Source organism: Schistocerca serialis, chromosome 1, assembly GCF_023864345.2.
Source record: "Schistocerca serialis cubense isolate TAMUIC-IGC-003099 chromosome 1, iqSchSeri2.2, whole genome shotgun sequence".
Lineage (NCBI taxonomy): Eukaryota > Metazoa > Arthropoda > Insecta > Orthoptera > Acrididae > Schistocerca > Schistocerca serialis.
In genome coordinates this window covers 952149840-952172897 of record NC_064638.1, presented here as the reverse complement: position 1 = coordinate 952172897, position 23058 = coordinate 952149840, and the positions used below count along the sequence as shown (strand labels likewise).

Here is a 23058-nt window from a genome sequence, read left to right as displayed (position 1 = left end):
CAGTAAGAAATGTAATACTTCTTAAATAAAAAGTAGAAATTCTTCCAGTCCATATGTGGCATAACAGCAAACCAGTACTTAACAGTATTGGTTAAAAACAGTCTTGGTTGCAATTTTACCTTTTCTATTTTTCAACGACGCGTTTCGCCTTATTTAGGCATCTTCAGGTTATCTTTTCTAGATGAACGCGAGAGGCACCAAGATCTGCATAACGCAAATAAAAAGATTTTCTATTCAGTTAAATACTACGAAGAATACAGCATATATAATTGTTCATAGTTTTGTGAGAATTCCAGTAATTCCGGATTTAATTACATTCGTTAAGTACCAGTGTTCGTGTCTGGTGTGAACTTAATAAACTCATACGCTGTCACCTAATATTTTCATAAATATAATCAAGATGTAATAATAACAATAATAAATCGTGTTTTCTATTATCTGACATTCAGTAGTGAAATTTACAGTAGTAGAGCACAAGCAACTTAAAACTGAATCTCGAAATTTTCACTTATAGACCCATCTTCTCAAGAATTTCCTCACTTTTATTACGAGCTCCTCGGCTTTCTAGTCCTAAATCTAGAGATCTGTAGGCTTTCATAGTTCCCTAAGACATATCCAACGTAACAGTACGAAAGTAATGGAAAGTTTGTGTGCAAAGATGGAACATCTCTGGTGAGAAAATTGAGGTTCTGAATGAAGAAGTGTTGCATGATATGTCTTTGCGACGGCTTGATCAGTTGAGGATCATACCTATTTACCGAAACTGCTGCGATGGAATACACATGCACTGCGTCTGTATTAAAACAGTTGCATCCTGTGTGGCAGGTTCATTGGGCTGCATGACGTACGTACTCTTGCTCTCATTACAGGCACCACAGGCCATTTTTGTTGCATTTTGAGACTTCATTATTGAAAATCCGGTTATTTACTTATTATCTAAAATAAAATTTGGAATTGATCCGGGTTGTATCTCGTATTCGTACCCGGTTTTGGTATTTCAGTCAATAAATATGTTTTATATCAACACTCTACCATTACAACTACATTGACTATTTTATTTATCTTCCGACGAATTTTAATTTCTGGGTTTGAGTAATAGATTTGTAACTACATGAAATAATTATTTGTGGACATCTTCCCGATCAATGAGTACTACTATTTTTCCTTTAATTTCGCTGAATTATTGTCCCTGAAAGGATACGTCATTTGTCCATTCGTTTTGCGTTTATCGCAACCGATATTATGGTTGGCGTTGTAGACGTGATACAGGGACGTTATTACTGTTGCAATTGATTTTGTTTTGCTAGAGTGTCCGTTTTCGGTGTCGGTGTCCACAGGGGCTCCCTTTAGGAAACTGGACTCGCATGGCAGAAAAAAATGGTTCAAATGGCTCGGAGCACTATGGGACTTAACTTCTGAGGTCATCTGTCCCCTAGAACTTAGAACTACTTAAACCTAACTAACCTAAGGACATTATACACATCCATGCCCGAGGCAGGATTCGAACCTGCGACTGTAGCGCCTAGAACCGCTCGGCCACTCCGGCCGGCCGCATGGCAGAACGATGTTTCAGAAGACCGTTAAGCCGTCTAAATTTTGGTATCCCATTATTTCCATAAACTGCTTAAAGCAAATGCTGAGATGGTTGTTGTGTAAAGGGCACGGCCGATTACTTCCCCACCCTTCCCTATTCCGAGATTGTGCTTCGTATCTAATGACCTCGTTGTGGACGGGACATTAGTCTACCTTCCCTGCCTACACCCACTTCTGGTTGCAGCCCATGCAGTGAGCACAACCATTTCAATCGCAAGATCCATCTGACTAAGACAATTGTGTCCTCATCGGAAGTTTGTGTGCAAAGATGAAACTGTCAATAAAGTTAAATACTCGGAAAATATAATTTCGCGAATTACCACTATTATCTTAAGAGTGCAGGCCCTTTTGAACGCATGAAACATAGGGGAATTGCGTGAGTTTTTGTTACTAAAATGAAAAATATTACTAAATATAACATACAGTTTTACTCCTTACACTTTTATCTTTAAAAAATCATTTTTATGTCCACATCCGACCCAGCAGTTGCAGCAGCTACACCGGTCGTCAGCGGGAATACCCGAAGCCCGTCATCTGGACATATTCGTATAACGAAATAACTTTCTATAAGTCATTTTAGATGTATATTCTATCAGCACGCATAGCACAATTAAAAAATATTAAGCTCCAACAAAATGGTGACATGTTGCAACAAATGGTATTTTCTTCACCCAAAAATTTAAAATAAACTAAAACTGACTTTTTAAGATATCAAGAAACGTCTGGGTACTGTGGTGTAGAATTCAGTTTAGAATCCTGGCATCAAATTCAAATCATATCGGCAGTTCTCAAGCTAAGCCTTCAGCCAATTTCGAAAGAAAATGCGTTTAATGTTTTCGGTGACACTTATTGTAGTTAAATTAAACATACTTCTCTTCAATGATCCCTGGACGACACAGCAATCCTTCCAGATCCAAAAGGAGATCTTCCTCCATCTTCTTCGGGGCCAAGGCGGTCGTATGGCGAGATGTGGTAGCTTCTGTCATGCGCTTGTCTGCACGCTCTATACGCTTTGTGTCCGTTTTTGTGCTGAAGTTGTACCAGGCTGACCCGATCTCAAGTTCCAGCACGTTCATAATTTCCATAGTACCTTTAGGTCGTCGTCCAAATTGGCTTCGATGTCGACTAATTTTTCCCGCCGTGAGTGGCTTTCGGTGACGATTTTTCACAAGTCACCTAGTAGCTCGATAACGGAGTATCTGGCAAACTTGGAGTGAACACTACAATAAAGTTACCACCGCAGAGAAAATTTTAAGCCAAAAAATGAATTTTGTGGTTTGTTTAAAGATGACTATACCCTGAAGGAGAAAACATCCGATTATTACTACAGTACGAAGGCACGCTGAAGAGTAATGACTGCGACTTTTTATGCGAAAACGCTTGAAAACTTTTATATAAAGCAGACTTCGTTAACATTCTGCATATTTATTCTTCATGTCTACGTATTTATAGTCCTCTGACGCTTAAGGGCTTCGAATTGTAGCGTGAAACATGGCGGTGTGTAACGTACTTGTAACTATGTCGGTGCGTGAGAAACAGCGTCTTGTAATCCAGTTTTGAATTCGTGCAAAGATGAAGCATGACAATGCCAGACCATATAGAGCGCTGCGACATCTGGAACAATCCGACGCCTTGGGTTCACTGTCGTCGATCATCATCCACACTGTCCCTACTCGACGCCGTTCAGTTTCAGTTGCTTCCCAAACTTAAATAACATCTTCGACGATTTCACTTTGATAGTGACGAAGCGGTGCAAGCAGAGGTGAGGTTGTGGCTCCGTCAGCAAAGTCAGTCGTTTTGCAGTGACGGTATCAACAAACTGGTGTCTCATCGGGAGAATAGCGATCGTCGCCAAGGAGTCTATGTTGAGACATAAATATTTTGACTTGAAGAATAAAGACGTAGAATGGTAACTACGTTTGTTTTACTTTGAGAGTTTTCACATATGAAATTCGGAGCCATTTCGTTTCAGCACGGCCTCGTAATAGTAGAAGAAGAAGTCAGTTCAGAGAAAGTGGTGATGGGGAAGGGGTAAGATACAACGCATCGATGAAGAGTGAAGACAAAGGATCACACACTGCAATCGTGATAGCTTTTCAACATTAAATGGAAATATATGAGACAGCAAGACCAAAGTAGCTTGAAAGCATGACATCAAATCAAATAAACTTAGAAGGTGCACTCTTAGACTTCGTATTGTCTAACCTCGTCCACAACAGTCGAGACACTCGTCGCTCAAAAGACACCTTTCCCACTGCCAACAGAAGGAACCCCTAAAACGATTGCAACTGGTGTGTGCCCACTATAGGGTTCCACATGGATTGCTGCCGAAAAGTTGAAGGATCATTATGTGATTTTCGGGACTATATGAAACGCGTTTGCATAAACGTATTCATTTTCGCATAACAGCTAAGACTATCGAGAATTCTACAGTTGATAGTAAACATCTACCTATCAATTGTTCTAATAGAGAAGTGGCGTTGATTGCTGTTAATCGGAAGAAAATAAATAAAATATTAGAAATAATGAGAAGGAAGTCGCATGTGATGTCTCTCGAAGACAATTCTGGTACTAGATAAGACCATTTACAGAGAACTAAGAAAACTATAATTCTTCTTAATATTGTATAAAAGGAGCATCTATGTTTCAGTTTCACCGAAAAAAAAACAGCTACATCGACCCCTTATAAATATCACACAAAGATACAATTCTGAAAAAAAAATAGTGGTTGAATATGTGCATCTACAGCTACATGTACATTGATACTCTGCAAATCACATTTGTCTGGCAGAGGGTTAATAGAACCACGTTCACAATTCTCTATTATTCCAATCTCGTATACTGTGTGGAAAGAAAGAACACCTATATCTTTCGGTACGAGCTCTGATTTCCCTTATTTTATCATGATGATCTTTTCTCCGTATGTAGGTCGGCGTCAAAAAATAATTTCGCATTCGGAGGAGAACGTTGGTGATTTGAATTTCGTGACAAGATTGCTCCGCAATGGAAAACGCCTTTGTCTTAATGATGTCCATCCCAAAACCTGTATCATTTCAGTGACACTCTCTTCCATATTTCGCGATAATACAAAACGTGTTGCCCCTCTTTGAAGTTTTTCGATGTACTCCGTCAGTCCTATCTGATAAGGATCCCCGACAGCACTGCAGTATTCTAATTGAAGACGAACGAACTAACTATAGGCAGTTTCTTTAGCAGATATGTTACACTTTCTAAGTGTCCTGCCATTAAAACCCAATATTTGTTTAGCGTTCCCCACAACTTTCTCTATGTGTTCCTTCCAATTTACGTTGTTCGTAATTGGTATTCCTTGGTATTTAGTTGTATTTACGGCCTTTAGTTTTGATTGATTTATCGTGTAACCAAAGTTTAAGGGATTCCTTTTAGCACTCATATGAATGACCTCACACGTTTCGTTATTTAGGGTCAATTGCCAATTTTCACACCATACAGATATCTTTTCTAAATCGTTTTCCAATTTGTTTTGACATTGTGATGACTTTACTAGTCGAAAAACGACAGCGTCATCTGCAAACAACTGAAGTCGGCTGCTCAGATTCTCTCCCAAATTGTTTATGTAGATACGAAACAGCAAAGGAATTATAACACTACTTTTGGAAGCGCCTCAAATCACATGTCTTACTCGAAGGCTTTCCGTCGATTACTACGAACTGTGACGTCTCTGCCAGGAAATCACGAAACCAGTCACATAACTGAGACGATAGTCCATACGCAAGCAATTTCATTACAAGCCACTTGTGTGGTACAGAGTCAAAAGCCTTCCGTAAATCCAGAAATACGGAATCAATTTGAAATCCCTTATAAATAGCACTCAGCACTTCATGCGAGTAAAGAGCTATTTGTGTTTCACAAGAACGATGTTTTCTAAATTCATGTTGACGGTGTGTCAATAGACCGTTTTTTTCGAGGTAATTCATAATGTTCGAATACAATATATGTTCCTGCTGCATATCGACGTCAATGATAAGGGCCTAGAATTCAGTGGATTACTCCTACTACCTTCCTTGAGCATTGGTGCGACCTGTGCAACTTCCCAGTCCTTGGTTACGGATCTTTCGTCGAGAGAACGGTTGTATATGATTGTGAATTATGGCGCTATTGCATCAGCATACTGTGAAAGGAATCTAATTGGTATACAGTCAGGACCAGAAGACTTGTTTTTATTAAGTGATTTAAGTTGCTTCACTACTCGGAGGATATCTACTTTTACCTTACACATGTTGGCAGCTGTCCATATTCTGCTGTCCATATCTTGAGTATTTCAGTTAAAACATTAAATTTTCCTGTTATGCTAGAAGCCATTTCATATCAGAACTGCACCAAACTTTGCTTTCCTCTAATAGAAGCGTTCTCTGCTTCGAAGGGAAGGGTTTCATATCGTGGTTTCGTTCGCCAAGCAGCTTTAACTTTCTAAGTTGCACACTAAGTGCATTCCATTTCAGCTGTACGTGTTTTTCATTTGGGAAGTGTTTTATAAAGGAGTTTCCCCGCGATATCTTAGCTGACGTTGAGACTGAATTTTTACTTCCACTAGACCCTTACATGAAGGCCCAGTAGAAGTATGCCAGGTACGAGATACCTAGTATTTACATACGTAAGTAAAATTCTGATTACACAGCTCAAAAGAGTCTGTTTGCAAACTTGGTTTCCTTGTAACTTTTTAATGTATCCGTGATTCAGCCGATACTCAGTACCCAATTACTTTAAATTTGAAAAGATGAGCTGTGGAACGAATATTAACATCAGAGAAGGATATTTCTATTTCCTTGGTACTTTGGAAGGCAGTAACTTCACTGTTAATTAGCGGGATCTATAATTGGAGGTGGATGAGCGTGTATTAGCAAGCTCGCTTGTAAAGCGCCTTCCCTTCAATGAGAGAGTGATGGAAGAGTTTTCCAGTTTCTGAAGCCGTACGAGCGTAATTTTTTCCATTAATTTTGAAACCTGAGGGCAGCTGTCTCCTCGGTTTTATATCACACCATATGGTCGTGGCTGCAACAAAAACGGGTTTTCCCATCAAGAGGGAAGTATTTGACATTGAGAACGGCCCTATTGTTTACCTATAGGGAAAACTTGCTATAAACCAGAAACTCGTAAATAACGCCACTTTATCAGCAACATCAGTTATATAAATACAAAAATGAACTACAGTAGCAGTCACTGAGTCAAAGGAGAAGAAAAGTTCTTCTGTTCGATGGTAGTAATATCATTCTGAATACGAAATGTCATTACTGGTAACTACAGCCTACTATAAGTCAGTGCTAGAGTATTTTAAAATTACAAAATACTTCTGATATTCTGATTAAAATTTCTATCTAGCGCTTGGAAGTGATGCTTTGCCACCCTACTGTATGTACAAGCGTGGATTATTTATACGGATTACGATTTTGAGAGTTATTGAAAACTAGTGCCTAAGTGTTGTGAGGATATTACAGCAACGACTTCTCAGATATGAAGTGTATTCAAATACCGCAACCGAAAAGCTTTACAAACCCAGCACGTCTACACACACATGTTAAAATTTTAATGCTTTAACGGTTGCTGCTTCAATGAAAGGAAACGTTATCTCGTCTGCAGTGTAACGAACATACTTTCGTTGTATGTTTTGCAGCCATAAACAACATATCATGTAGACACATACTTTTATCTCTCATTTTGTCCGAAAAGTTTTTTTCACTTTCGCGAAGTTGGTCGCCCTTGTACGACATATTTGTAATTTGTACTGTTTAAGGGAAAAAGAAAACTTTTGGTGAACATCTATTTTAAAATATGAGTTAAAAATGTTTGAGAAATTTGTGAGATATGAGGTACGCATTTGATATTATGTTCTAACAGTTTGATATTTTTTGTGGGGTTGGAAGCAAATTGTTACTCTAAATTTTAAACCTTTTCTATTTCATTTGTCTAGTTTTCACAGTGCGTGAAGTATTCTATTCTGCAAAAACGATCCAAAAAATTGTCTACGCTCTGTCGTTTGTTGCAATTGAATTCATCTACTGTTTCAGATAATTAAATGGTCAAATATCTGTTTCATTACTCGTCGCGGTTTTTCCATGACAACATGGAGAACATATAAAATAGATTGTTTTGTATAGAGATGTTTGATAAAATGGATTGTTTGGTTTTCTTCTCTATTTTGGTATAGTTTCTTGCTAGTTGGCCACAGACGGAGACTAACAGCCTTTAACCGAGGGGGAATTATTTGTTAAAGTGTTTAAAACGTTAAAATGTTCCGATTTGATAAGGAAATTCATGTGGAATAACATTTGGTGTCACGGACATGGTACACAGTGATTAGCATTCTGGAATCCAGATGGACATGGTAAAATTCTAAAGTGCATCGGAACTAATGGGAACATACTCGACCTTGAATCCTCATCCTCAGCACCGGACGATGGCCGGACATATGTGATGCTGGTGTAAGTTACGTTAAAGCAGCACCGGGTCGGCGGTTGACTTCGCCGTTGACTTCGCTGGCTCGCTCGTCTCCAGACGTGCACACTTTCTGCTTTTAACGTGTCCATGCATGCCTGTTAGTCCGCTGAGCTACGCTACGTAGCGGTTTATTCTGTTTCGTTTCATTGTATTGTTGTGAGTAGTGTTCGGAAGTTGATGAAAAGTCTTTCTTTACCCGAGTATGAAAAAGCGAGGCTCAATGAAATATATTCATTCTGGATCATTGAAGGCCAGGAAATTGTGGATTTTATTAATTCTTTATTTTCCTTTTCTGCATATTACGGTCTTATTTATTTATTTCGATATGAACGGTTTTCTCTACAACTTCGCCGTCTTTCGAGTAGTTCTGGCTATTCTGAATTCGAGCCGCTATCAGGTCACCTCTAACACATGTTTTCTGTGGTTAGCAGAGCCATCTCTGAAAGTCAAGATCATTTTCACTTAGAACCTAAGGATGTGTATTGTACCGCAAAACGTATTAAAGTCGATTTTCGAATTCTAGCTCAGTGACCTTAGTGTCTTTCAGCCAAATATGTCCCCAGTTACACTAGTTTTAATTACTTTTCCAGGATGTGATTGCGGATTCGCTGAATTCATTCCGAGTGATCAAAATAGTTCACTCTAGATTCCCCACATGCATTTTAGCCAACACGTAGTTCGTTTTTCGTATGATGATGATTTAAAAAGTACAAATCTGAAAGAAGATTTTCTTTCATGCGTAGGTTTCTTCACACTACATTGCATACCACCAGAATGTGGTTTTTAATATCCACTGAGCTAATTTTTTTTCCTATTTCAAACAATGTTTGCCTCATATTTAGAGAGTCTATATACTGATAAATAGCGTCAACTTCTTAGCACAAATTTTCTCACGTTTGTCAATCATTAAGTCTCTGTCGTCTTTCAAAATATCTAAGGAGTGAGGAAACTGTTGATAAAATTTATAAAGTTATCATAGAATACTTTATGTTCTCAGGCATCATCACCAACAGTGTAAGTGTAAATCCAAAATAGTCTACGCCGTCATTAAACATGCAAGAATCTGACACAGCCAGAAACGAGCAGACGTGCACAATTTCATCTTCCAGCCCGCCTGCCCCTATGTCCACCATAACCATCAAAGCAGCTCAGCCTGCTGCAACGGAGACACAAGAGTACATGTGTATTTGAGCGCAGCGATTAAAGCGGGCGAACTTGGGTTTCCGAAAGCCTGACAAGCCTCACATGACCAGCTCATACTGCTGCGCCTGCCGATACGTTGCGCTATCCATCCAACGTGACTACAGGAAAGCCAGTTCGCATTGCAAGACCCTTCAAATTTTTTTGAAGTTGCCTCATACACGCACAAAAACTTTTATCTTGCTAGATTTGGGCTCTGTTTCCTGGCCGTTAAACATTCTACAATTCTCAATTTCTCCTCAATCACCTAAAAGATTCATTTGGTTATTTTCGTTATGATAATTGAGCTGCAGTGCGTTATGATAATTAAGCTGCAGTGAAACTACCTACGCAAACATATATCTGGCTTCCCTGTAGTCTCCTGGGATGGATAGCGCCACGTATCGGCAGGCGCAGCAGTATGAGCTGGTCACGTGAAGTTTGCCAGGCTTGAGGAAACCCAAGTTCGCCAGCTTTAATCGCTGCGCTCGAATACACATGTACTCTTGTGTCTCCGTTGCAGCAGGCTGAGCTGCTTTGATGGTTATGGTGGACACAGGGGCAGACAGGCTGGAAGATGAATCTGTACACGTCTTCTCGTTTCTGGCTGTGTGAAATGCTTGCATATTTACTGGTTGCCTAGACTATTTTGGATTTGTATTCATGCTGTTGGTGATGAATCCTGTGGCTTCAACAGACTTCTGCCGGATATACTTTTGATGGACATCTGCACTGATCCAGATGATCCTCATACTCCTAGTCAGGTTGTTATACATGCAGCACTTACTATTTATTCCAATAATTAAGTACCCCGAGCACTGTAGTAGTAGTTGATGTCACGCAAAGTATAGATAAGGATAGATAAGGCCTATGAGACATTTTTTCTTCAGAACTGTCTCCTTTGGTCTACAAAGAAATAGCCTCATAAAAAAAACACGCTATGCGCATGGTGTAAAGAAATATGTGGCAGAAGTTTGCAAAGGCCGCATCATTTGGCACCAACAATATTACCTTAGCGTAAACACTCCAGAGTCACAACTTAACCCTGTCACAGCACAACCACAGAAGGCTTTCTCTCATATGTACGAGTAGCAACCACCTTATAAAAATCCTTATTGATACAGATTCACCAGTTTCTATCACAAATGAGGAAACACAACCGAATCGGTTCCGCACGTATTCAGCTAACCCCACACAGGTTACTGTCCTACAGCAAACACTGCATAGGTTTGCGTGGTAAATGCGGAATAACGTCACTGGATAAGGAAGTCGTTCATTCGGTTATTGTCTTAGTTGTGGTATCACCTCAGCCACAAAACATGTTTGGTGTGGACATTTCTCCATCTTAAGCATTAGAATTATGAGAAACCTTCATCATTGTACATATCAGCAGTAGTACCATTTAATGATATTTCACCATGCACTGAATATACAGGTCTATTTCCAACAGTCTTAGGGGGTACAAATAATTATGCTCTTCAGATTCAATTAAAATCTCCTTCAGCATCTATCTACTTTAGATCTCTGCCGGTAGCATTGTTCGATGCCCTCGAGACGAAACTAGGTAGTCTGGTGCAACAAAACATCCCCTTACACAACACATCAAGTCAATAGACATCACCACTGGTAATTTCATACAGTCCAAATAGTTCCCTCTGAGGTGATTTTAAAGCAAACATAATGCAGAGTCAGAGATTGACGTCAGTCCCATCTCAAGGCCAGAAAAGGGTGGCCAGTTATTCTCTAAACTTTATTTACCCAAAGCACATTTTTATTGCTGCTAAACGAACAGCTACCCCCATTCATATTTGCTAACAAAACATTTGTACTGTATATCATTCAGAGTTTCTAGTGGACTAGTAACTTTCCAATGCTTTTTTTCCTTTTTTGAAGTGGGGGGGGGGGGGGGCAAACCATCTAGATGATATATTGGTATGTGACACTACGTATAGAGGTTCCATAAAATGCGCTAAAGTGTCATCGACAAAATTACGAATTCCATAGAAAAAAATTATGTGCTCACCAACTTAGAAGACCTCCAGTCGTTCCCTGGAAACTACTATTCTAAATTTATATCAAACGCCACCGAGATCGCCAGACCACATAACTATTTACGTAAGAATGGCGCGAAATATAAATTCTCACAGCAGCGTCAGCCGGGTTTTAAAAAATTATAGTGATATGTAACGTCAGCTACTTTTCTGCGGATTTACGACCTGACAGAACGCATAATTCAGGCCATCGACACCTCTCAATATGCGCTGATCAGCATGAACAAACTGTCACACACGCATCTAAAACGCTAAAGCCCAGCAATCATATTTGCCATTCAGAAATCCCATGAACCACTGAATCCGTTGTTTGGCCCTAAGCACCGACTTCCTGAAATAACGGTCCAACGCTGGGCGCTCCCTAAAAAATTATCTTACTGCAATTCATTATCAGCTGGAGGCACAATATGATGACGCTGATGTCCTATGCAGTAAACTTTTGAGGACAAAACTGTAAGGAAACACTGTGTTTCGTCATCGCTGACCTCCTACAAACATAACTTCAAGATTTTTTCCATCCAGTATCTTTAATTGCTACTGACTAGACTGAGGAACTTCTTCTAAATCAAATTATAAAATACAGGGTTATTCAAATAATGGATCCAGTTTAATTGATTCATAGTTCACGAAGTATAAACTGTGAATGAACAGTCTACATACCAAAGAATGGACAATGTTTCAGAGATTGTTTCTTCTTTTTTTCACACAGGCTATAAACGTTCATTGTGTCCCCCATTGTTGCTTTGCTGCGTAGATACGCTACTAATGGCTAACAAAACAAAACTCTGCACCTTTATCTTTCCTTAGATATTTAGACTCTTCAAGTCCCATTTCTATGTTGTGAAATTCAGGTTAGCTAAACTGGATCCATATTTTTGAAAAACTCTTTATTATCGCCAAGGTTGGCCAGAACACTTCCAATAACATTCCTACTCAGAGCTTCACACATACTTTTCTCTCAAAAATAGCGTCGCATTAGGATGGCTCTTATTTTTCAAAATTAGTTTTTCTTTGTGATAAGCCATAGTTTGTTTTTATTGCACGAAAATATGAGTTTCATGTAATTTGGTACCCAAATGATAAGGACTGAGATGCATACGGATTTAGAAGCATATCTGAGTAGAGGAGAGACAGATAGCAGATACAGGAAAAATAAAGAATTCTTTGAAGGAAAGAGAAGCAGATGTGGGAACATCAAGAGCTCAGGCGGAAAACCATCTAAGCAAAGAAGGTAAAGCTGGAATGAGGAAGAAGTATACAGAGGTTCTATAAAAAGGGATATAAACTTGAAGGCAATTTTATAGAGATGGAAGAGGACACAGATGGAGATGTGATGGGAGATATGATCGTGGGAGAAGAATTTGACAAAATACTGAATGACCTAAGCCGAAAGAAGGCTCCACGAGTAATACACATTCCGTTAGAGCTAGTGACAGCCTTAGGAGAGCAAGTCATTACAAAACTCTTGCTGCACAAGATGTATGAGAAAGGCGAAATACCCTCAGACTTGAAGAAGATTGTAATAATTCCAACGTCAAAGAGAGTAGATGCTGACTGGTGTGAATATTACCGAACTATCAGGTTAATAAGTTATGGTTGCTAACTACTAACACAAATTCTGTATAGAAGAATGGAAAAATTGGTAGAAACTGACCTCGGGGAAGATCAGTTTGGATTTCGGGAAATGTAGGAACACACAAGATTGTATTGGCCCTACGACTTATCTTAGACGATCAGTTAAGTAATGGAAAACCGACGTTTATAGCATTTGTAGAGAGAAAGCTTTTGACCGTGATGATTGGAATACTATTTTTGAAATTCTTAAGGTGGTTCGAGTAAAATTCAAGGAACGGAAGGCTGTTAAAAACTTGTACAGTAATCAGAGGACACTTATTAGAATCGGGGGCATGAAGGGGAAGCAGTGGTTCAGAACGGAGTGATACAGGGTTGTAGCCTGTCGCCTGTGTTACTCAGTTTGTACTTTGAGCAAGCAGTAAAGGAAACAAACTAAAAATTTGGAGCAGGAATGAAAATACAGGCAGAAGAAATAAAAACTTGGAGGTTTGGCGATGACATTGTTATTCTTCTAGAGTCAGCAAAGGACTTGTAAAGGTAATTGAACGGTACGGACTATATCTTGGAAGGAGGATATGAGAAGCATCAACAAAGGCAAAACAAGGATAATGGAATGTAGTCTAATTGAAAAGCTGGTAGTGAGGGAATTAGATTACTTAACGAGACTCTGAAAGTAGTAGATGAGATTTAGTATTTTGTGACCAAAGTAACTGGTGATGGCCAAAGAAGAAAGTACATAAAATCTACAGTGTCAATGGCACGGAACGCATTTCCGAAGAAAAGAAATTTGTTAACATCGAATTTAGGTAACCGTTAAGAAGTCTTTTTTGGAAGTATTTGTATGGAGTTAAGCCACGTGTGGAAATAAAACAAGAATGATAAACAGTTTAGGCAAGAAGAGGAGGGAAACTTTATAAATGTGGTGCTAATGAAGAGTGGTGAAGAATTTTTTTTCTTTTGTAAGTTACCTATTGCAGTCATCCATCAACTTGACGCCACACGCTGTGGTATAGTTCAAAGCATCTAGTTATATAGTTTATAGACTAGGTATAACTAGGTGATGAAATCCTTAGTTTTAAGTCACAGAGAGCGACGTCTCTTAAGAAATTTGTTACTCAAGTCAAATGTGATGGAAATATAAATTATTTTTGAGCCCATTATTGATTATTTCTGGGATTTGACCGATTCTTACTATAGCCATTTTAATATTTTCGTGTGATATTACGGCCTCATGATCCAGTGCATTGACAATAGCCATTGTTAAATTAGAAAACAAATTATGATCAAAAATGCAAATATTGTAAACTGTATAATCATTATAGGAATAATTCAAATTCGTCGAGGAACACAAACATTTTCATCAAAAAATTACTTTCGTGATTTATGGCTTCAATGGCCCAAAAATATGCTCCTCAACTAAATTTACAATGATCACTCTACCTTAGTGTTCTCGTATAATATCTTGAACAAAATCGAGTATTGTATACAAATCAACATAAACCAAGTGTCTTTGACTTTTTAGCACTGACTTTCACTTTCCGATTTATTAACAAACGATTCCTCACCAACGGCTGTGCAATTTTTAAATAATTTTACTTTTGGCCTCTCCTTCTTCGATCAGTCTTTCCTTCAATAACACTTTCGAGAATGGTTCCATGCATGTGACACCTGTAGATTAAATACAAGAGATATTGATGCAAAACAAGTCTTCAATCCAACTAATATTTTAGCACAGAACAGAAAATCGCATTTATGAATAATATCGTGCTACGCAGTAGCCCGCCTTTCCCAGTCTCAGATTGATATGCATGAATCCCATAAGGTTGTTCAGTACCACAATCTGAAATAACCGCAGGCAGACTTTCTGCTGCATCGTTACTTGTTACTACTGATAGTAATTTAGCATCCCAATGGAAGGCAGTAGCTTTCAGTGTCTCATCCTTAAACTGGTTCTCCATTTCAGTAGCCTTTTCCTAGAAATTTCTCTCGGAAATTGTGAATAGCTGTCCCGTTGGCTACTAAAATTTGGATATATTGAGCTTCGATTGTAGCTATCACTATGTGAACGCTTTCTCTGCCACTGATCCTACATTTCTCAATTTCAGCTGCAAGCTTGGGTGTCATTACTGCTATACGTCGCCGTCTGTTTTTCGTTGAGTCAATGGATTTTTGAGCTAGATTTACCAGTATATATTCCAGGAGCTACCGCAAACTCCGCTCCTTCTGATTCTATACTTCTTGAACTCGGCGGCACCTTTTCTGTAAGTTGATGAGACAGAAAAATGATAACGAATATCTGCACGAAAGCAAGTTACACTACCGAAATATGATTAAAATTATCAGCATTCAGCGAAGAGTGGATTTTACTTTTCTGCTGTTTTAAAATGTATTTATGTTATAAAATCATACATGATCGACCCAGACGTTGAAGGTATATTAGCTTCTCTCTCGCCACTTCCCAGCTACTCTGCAATTCTTTAGTTCTGCAGTAACTCGTGAACCATTACATGCATGAAACCTACCCGTCCTCTCAATCACTGTTTGATCACAAAATGTTCCTTTCCTTAACAGTAACGATATTAAAGCACTATAATGCGCTATGTTTAGTTTTGGAGTATACCTAGCTATGGCAGTCCTTGGAAGTCCTAAATTATTTCTATACGAAAACTACGACAGTGTTGTTTGTATTGAAAAATAAGTCACAAAGTCGTACATTTCCCGCAGAATAAGTAATGCGTATTAAAATATGGGATGGAATCTATAACTTCATTGAGAAAGAATTATTTCACATATATTTAGGTATAAACTATTATGAGTTCACTTTGTTAATGTAAACTTGTGTGGAAGTCATACCCATATAATTATTCGGTCTTTTAAGGAAGTCAGGATACAATCTTCTTGCCATTAATAACAAAATTCATAATCTGTGTAACCGAATTGAATTCCAGTAGAGGAAAGACACCGTTCGTGTGGAATTTCTACACTATATACAATTCCAGTTACAAAATTTTACCTACATAATGCAATAAATGCTAGTTTCATGTTCCATAGGTATTCCAAAGGGCCCAAAGCACACTGTCGTTAAGCTTATGTGGAAGTAAATATCAGAGGGATCGTTGAGACAGCTTTCCGTGGATGTTCATATATACAGTGCGGGACTACAGCACTGGCAAAGCTGGCTGACAATAAGATCCACAGATGGCAGGACACACGTTAGAATCAAGGATACACGCTACAATGTCATACGAGACACTTTCACGAGATAATCCATTGCAAATATTAACTGCTGGTACATTAATAACCAGTGCAACTGGCAGAATGTAGAATGCAAGCATGTAAACGTGCATGTATTGTGTTGTATAGTTGCTCAGTTCGTGGGATGGAATCCATGAGTGTTGCATTTGATTTATCAATACAGGGACGGTAATGCTGTTTGTGGATGGCCCAGGAGTGTCGTCTGATGATGTTCCACACTTGCTCGATCGGAGAAAGATCTGGTAATCGAGCAGGCCAAGGTAACATATCGTCACTCTGTAGAGCATGTTGTGTTACAACTGTGGTATATGGTCGAGCGTTATCCTGTTGGGAAACACCCCTTGGTATGCTGTTCATGAACGCCAACACAGCTGGTCGAATCACCAGATTGACGAACAGATTTGTAGTCTGGATGGATGTGGTGCCCACGAGAGTGCTCTTCCTCCTCCACCACCATAACTCCAGGTGTATGTTCAGTATGTCTAGCACGCAGACTGGTTGGCCACCTTCTAAACAGTACACGATCATCACTGACACCGAAGCAGAACCAGATTTCATCAGAAAACACAATAGGCCTCCACCCTGAGTTCTCGCTTAACACGACTAAAGTCGCAAATGGTGGTTTGGGTCAGTAGAGTGCACGATACAGGGCGTCTGGCTCAGAGCTAACCATGAAGTAACCGATTTGTAACGGTTCTTTGTGTCATTACGGTACCAACTGCGGCTAAAACTGCTGCTGTAGATGCAGTACGATGCGCCATAGCCATAAGCTGAACACGATGGTCTTCCCTCTCAGTACTGGCATGTGGCCACCCGGAGCAAGGTCATCTTTCAACCGTTCATTTTCGTGACCAACGTTGCCAGGGATCATGTGCAGTGGCTACATTCCTGCCAAGTATTATTGTAATATCGCAAAAGGAACAATCAGTTTCTCGTAGCCTTATTAGAAGACCTCTTTCAAACTCGGTGAGGTGTTGATAACAGCGCCTTAGTCGCCGTAAGGGCATTCTTGACTAACATCAACTCACCTTGCCCAATCTCAGATGTAACTAACGCTCTCGAACGTTACAGCGTGTGTTTAAAGCATACCTTATTTGTGTCGTCAATATCTTTACTATCTCCAGTCTTATGCGAGTGGGACGAAACTCGAATAGAAATCATGTTTCAGATGTAGAAACAGGCTTAGGAAATTTCTTTTGTGTCTCACCATTACTTCTTGATGTTACAACTTTTATTCCGTCAGTGTATTTTCCAAGTTAACGTAGTTTTTGTTGGAAGCTTTTCTTGCTATAGCTAGTTTACAGTTTATATCATTATTTCTGCCGTAACAAGTTACTTTATAGTCCAAATAGCATGGCCTTTCTACAACTTTTAGTACCTTCTTTTCTTAATCTAATTCCCTCAATATCATGTCGTTTAATTTATCGGCAAAGGTTTACCCTTGTTTTCCTTTCGGTGATCTTATAAACTCTCTTAGAGAATTAAACTGACCTTCCATGTCCGTTGCTGTCTGACAGATTTACAAAGTCGTTGGTAAACCTGAATGATTTTGTTTCTTATGAATGAATTGTAATTCCCCTTCTAGTTTTGCTATGGTTTCTTTTACCATTTGTTTAATGTGGCGATATCATAACATCATTGATAGACTACAAGCATGTCTCATCTAGTGCTTTCCTTTGATGTAATCTCGGCTTTCATGGGAGTATCCGAGGTCACCGTAATAGCTATGGACTACGTGAGTGGTACTGCGTACTACCTTCTCCGCTCATGATGTCTACCCTGATTACTACGCTATCTCCGAGCAAGAGGGCATTGTCATAAGATCACAATCGTGTTACAATGGTCTGATGAGTGTTACCTTGGCCAAAAATTAATCTGATCTATATCTGATGGCAGACATCTTGGACGCTATCGGGCGCTAGCTCAGCTCACACAAACCACTGGCCCGTAATTTATGTGAAACGCGTGACTTGTGCCTGGACATCTGGCCAAACATAACTGTGCAAACGCACAGAGGACGTCTCGAATCCTTATCAAACCGAGTCAGCGGTTTACTGCGTCCGAAAGTTCGACCAACACTGTTTCAGAAGAGAAGTCATAGTGTTTTGGCGTATCAAATGGTTCAAATGGTTCAAATGGCTGTGAGCACTACAGGACTTAACTTCTGGGGTCATCAGTCCCCTTGAACTTAGAACTACTTAAACCTAACTAACCTAAGGGCATCACACGCATCCATGCCTGAAGCAAGATTCGAACCTGCGATTTGGCTTATCAATATGTATTCTTAACTTCACTGAGAAATGAATTTAAATACTTTCAGGTATGTATGTAATGAACAACACTCTCTAGAACAACCACATTGATACTAAACTGCAATATCTGACAATATTCAACATATACAAACATGTGAACATAATGACTAGATTGCTGGTAGCCGAGCAGACACGTAAGCAGAAGTGCTAGATTTATGAAGCACTTCCGTTATGTACAACAGGTTGTATAAAAAGTATGCGATGGTTTGTTGAGTAAAGAAAACATTAAATAAGGCTACAGAGAGTTTATTTATACACACGCAGTACACACAGACACATATAGATTAGTTAGAAGCGGTTCAGCCGATGATGGGGTGAGCCAAGCCCAGCCCCACGCCAAGAGGGGCGTGGGCGATGACGGGGGCGGCGACGATGGGGGCGGCGGCTATGGCGGGGGCGGCGAGGACGCGCGGCGCTAACACAGCGCCGGGGGCGGCCAGAACTCCCGCCCCCAGGAGGCCGCGCTTCTCTCGCGTCTCCTGACTGCAAGCAACTGCCACGCAGGCGGCCAAGACAATCACCTACAAAATCAGTGTACATTAAATTTACGTCTTCGCAGGAGCTTTGCGGTGCAATACAGATTAATCGACACCGACACATTAGAAACGATAATATTCCTTGTGCAACCATTCAGACTGGATTTTTCTCTGATTGAAAATTGTCAACTGTCTCAAAAAAAAAAAAAAAAAAAAAAAAAAAAAAATATATATATATATATATATCGTGAAACTTCAATTATACGTTGTTACAGTAGAATTCTCGATATTAGATGCGTGTATCAAATAGTTAATAGGGAGGTACTGTATAGAACTAAAGAGAAAAAGGAGTTATGGCAGATCTTCACTAAAAGAAAGGATCAGTCGACAGGACGCGTCATGAAGTATCAGCGAATCGCAAATTTGCTACCGTAGGTAATTCGAGGGAGGTTAAAATTATTGAGGGGGGAGGGGTCCGAATTTAGAGTGCAGAAAGCAAGTAACAGGAAATTCTGACTGTTTGCTTCTGTCTGTCATCAAAGGGTAGTTCTTGCATGTGCAGTGTGAATGTAAATAGGAAATGTTAACGATTTTTAATGCGGGGTTCCCAAATGAAATATTTACGTTCACACAACTTAACGGCTATGGGGGACTTTAAATTTGAAGAAAAATAGATAATTACATTTCCAACTTAGTGTAGTGCCATATAGACTCACACCGATGTCTGAACGCACTGCAACCTATTTGTACTGAACGACATTCGCTACACATGTAAAATTTAGTTGTCTAATTGATAATATGGCTTCAAGAACGGATATTTAAATTATGAAGCCCAGCCTGACACCCAAGAACGAATTTCGTCTTTTTCAATAAAAGTCAGGAATGTTTTGATGGCAGGGTGTACTTTGGCAAGGTAAATATTTCTATTCAAGAGTCTATGACTCCGTATTCATACATATTGCGGAAGGGTACACCGACCAAATGTTTACAGATTATAACATGTCCCCTTTGCCATTAGAAGAGCAAAGTACTTGCTTAAAAGGAAAAAGAAATTTAAGAGGAAACCAATCGGCAGTTAAACCTTGCTAATATGCTAATATGAGATCAGAAAGTAATGCAAATTTTCAAAGACTTACGTGACAGGAAGTAAACTTTTACGGAGGCAGATCATTAAATCAGTTATATGCTAGACAAATAATGCTTAAATGAGAACGAATACATTCTTCGATTAGATGTAGAACATTTACAGGCCAGGTGTCGCTCACTCTCCCAATGGAAGGTGTAACATACCGTATGATATACGAATTTAAGTGGTTGTATGGTAGCTGGAAGTGATACTTACCAGAAACTTCATGTTGTAAGTTGACAGAGACGTGTGCGTCGAATGCTGTGGAGTGGCCAGCTCCCGGCTTATATAGCTGCACCGACTCCACACGCAGGGCGTTGGCCGCCACAGCTGTCGGCCTTCAGTTTCCCACAGTAGATGACGCCCGTGGTGACAGCCTCCACACTGTCGTGACCTGTCCCGTTCCTACGCTTCAGGATATTATAACACTGAAGTTCCTGCATTTTGAATTTTTACGTATTGGTACCCCTATGCTGTTGATACTGGATACAACAATCATGAACATCACACTCCTTTTTGTTGTATGCTGCCTTGGCTACGAGAGGAGTAGTCAACGTGTAGACTGATAAGGATTGTAACATAGCCCGAAAGTCTGAGACCAAATTAGATTGCTGTTAATATACTGATAACTGGACCATGAGACCTGTAATCACGGATTCTCAGTCTTGGGTTCGTTGTTGGGGGACCAGTCTCGAGTACTTGGCTGGAATATTTCATGCGACAGCCTCTAGTATCACTGAAGTTTTATGCCTATCACCTATACTAGTCACGTCGGTAATGTTTCGAGCCAGCGAGCTCCAAGCAGCTGTTGATGTTCTGGACTAATACCTGCTAGTGGTAGTGGTAAAAATCCTGCCTGTGTACTCCTTGTTCTTTCTTTTTTCTTTCTTCGTGAGAAGATTCTATAAAAATACAGTATTTACTTCTGAATCAATTTAGTGCACCTGCTTTAACAGGTTCAAATGGTTCAAATGACTCTGAGCACTATGCGACTTAACTTCTGAGGTCATCAGTCGCCTAGAACTTAGAACAAATTAAGCCTAACTAACCTAAGGACATCACACACACCCATACCCGAGGCAGGATTCGAACCTGCGACCGCAGCGGTCGTTCGGCTCCAGACTGTAGCGCCCAGAACCGCACTGCTTTAACAGGAATGATAAAATACGAGTGGTGTTTTCCGGTATCGCTTTCGAAAAATCCGCGTGCCTGCAAGAAAGTTGCTGTGATTAAATGTGCGTGGCACTCTACGAATCTGGATTTCGGTTCCTTCTACGACAAATACCATCCAGAATTTTCCTCTTGAACAGCATGCGATAGCAATTGAGATGATTCTGTTATCTGTTCTGTAACAAACGGAATACGCGGTTGAAGGAAGTTTGCTGTAGTGATTGACATATTAATGAAATTATTACCACGAAAATGTCCATATTAGAATGGTTTTGCATGAGATATTGTATTGTATTGTACATTTACCGGGGGATCTAAAAACGAAGGAGAGACTCCGTCCCAGGCCGCAGTCCACAACCCCACGTCGATTATCTCCGCCGCTCCACACCGAATCACTGTTTCAGAGTTATTGTACGGTTTGATCCCCGGAGGACCCCCCACGGGTACGTCTCACATCAGCCGAGTGTAACCCCTATGTTTGCGTGGTAGAGTAATGGTGGTGTACGCGTGCGTGAAGAACTTGTTTGCGGAGCAATCGCCGACATAGTGTAGCTGAGGCGGAATAAGAGAAACCCATCCACATTCAGCGAGACAGATGGAAAACTGCCTAAAAACCATGCACAGACTGTCCGGTTCACCGGACCTCGATACAAGTCCGGCGACGGATTCGTTCCGGGGACCAGGCGCTCCTCCCACCGGGTGGACTTGCATGAAATATACCATTCAATGATGTTCTATAGGATGAAAATTAAGAAAAAAATAGTACGGACCTGGAATTTTAACCCGTACCGAAAGCATGGTGTCCGCGAACCTTAACTGCCGTGCTACGCTCGCTTGGTCGAACTTGAATAAGGCTACAGTTATAGGCCGTACGCTTAAAATTTCAGTACCGAATTTCTCGGAAACTACGAGCCGTTGCAGAAAAAGTCGCTAGCCTCCCTGTGGGTTTTCTGCAACGTACTTAAGACTCATCAAAATTTATGATTAACAGCTCTGATGGGCCTCTTGTGAGATGTCAACGTCTTTTTTCTGTAAACCTCTGAATTTGTTTTCAGTCGATCTTTGGAGGTTAAACAATCTAAAAACTGCAGAAGTAGACGTCGCGCAATAAACAACAGCGTGTAGCAGACGATTATGTGCACCGTATCCACAAAGTCACGAATGAAGTATTACTTGGCGAAAATGTAAAAAGTTGCCAGAAACATAATGTACTAACACATCTACTGATTAGAGAATCATATTTAGTAAAATAATTTCTTCTATGTAGTTCTATGTTCTTCCCTCATTTCTATCGGAAGTGATAATGTGGAGTTTCAATTAAGTGACTGAAAGTCAGTGGAATAGAACGGTTTCCACACTTGGCAATGACAATATGTTCGCGTCTTCGTAATAGCCGCACTGCAGGAGAACATTTTCGAAAGCCACGTTTTTGTCACAAGTTGTTCCTTACCACTGTGTTCTAATCCCCTGATTACATTTGCACTACGAAGACAACTGAAGGTAGACCGCATGGAAACACAGCAGCTTCTATTTTGGAAAATATAAGCGTTTAAGTATTGCATGCGTTAACATGTGTTTTTTTGCACAAAAATATGGTATCACAAAGTAATACGTCGTTTATGGTTTTTGTGACCATTGTGGTTGTCAATGTCTGTCAAACGGAACTGTTTGTTCAGCGAGTCGTACTTTTGTGCTCTTTAGATTCGGTAAACTGCAAACACTGATAGTACACTAACGTAATTTTTTACAGATAAACGACAGTTGATGAGTGGTAGTAAATACGCGTATTCACATATTAAATTCGTACTTATTCGGTTTTAGCCGTTAAAATTGGAGTATTTTCCTTA

The 23058-nt window shown here is 39.8% G+C and overlaps 1 protein-coding gene across 4 annotated transcripts in view; it reads right to left on the bottom strand.

The window, feature by feature from the left end:
- LOC126412745 (cuticle protein 65-like) overlaps positions 1–20325 on the bottom strand; it is an 86730-nt gene extending 66405 nt beyond the window's left edge. The window contains exons 1-2 of one of the 4 annotated variants that reach the window (XM_050082520.1): positions 20258–20325; positions 18670–18960 (exon numbers count right to left, since the gene is read on the bottom strand). In XM_050082520.1, the coding sequence (XP_049938477.1) occupies positions 18739–18960; positions 20258–20269 (234 nt within the window). In that variant the 5' untranslated portion in view covers positions 20270–20325 and the 3' untranslated portion in view covers positions 18670–18738. Of the gene's footprint in view, positions 1–18669; positions 18961–20257 lie in introns of those variants that run through there. The other 3 variants (XM_050082557.1, XM_050082512.1, XM_050082523.1) reach the window with 3 other exon arrangements.
- Positions 20326–23058: the final 2733 nt, after the last annotated feature.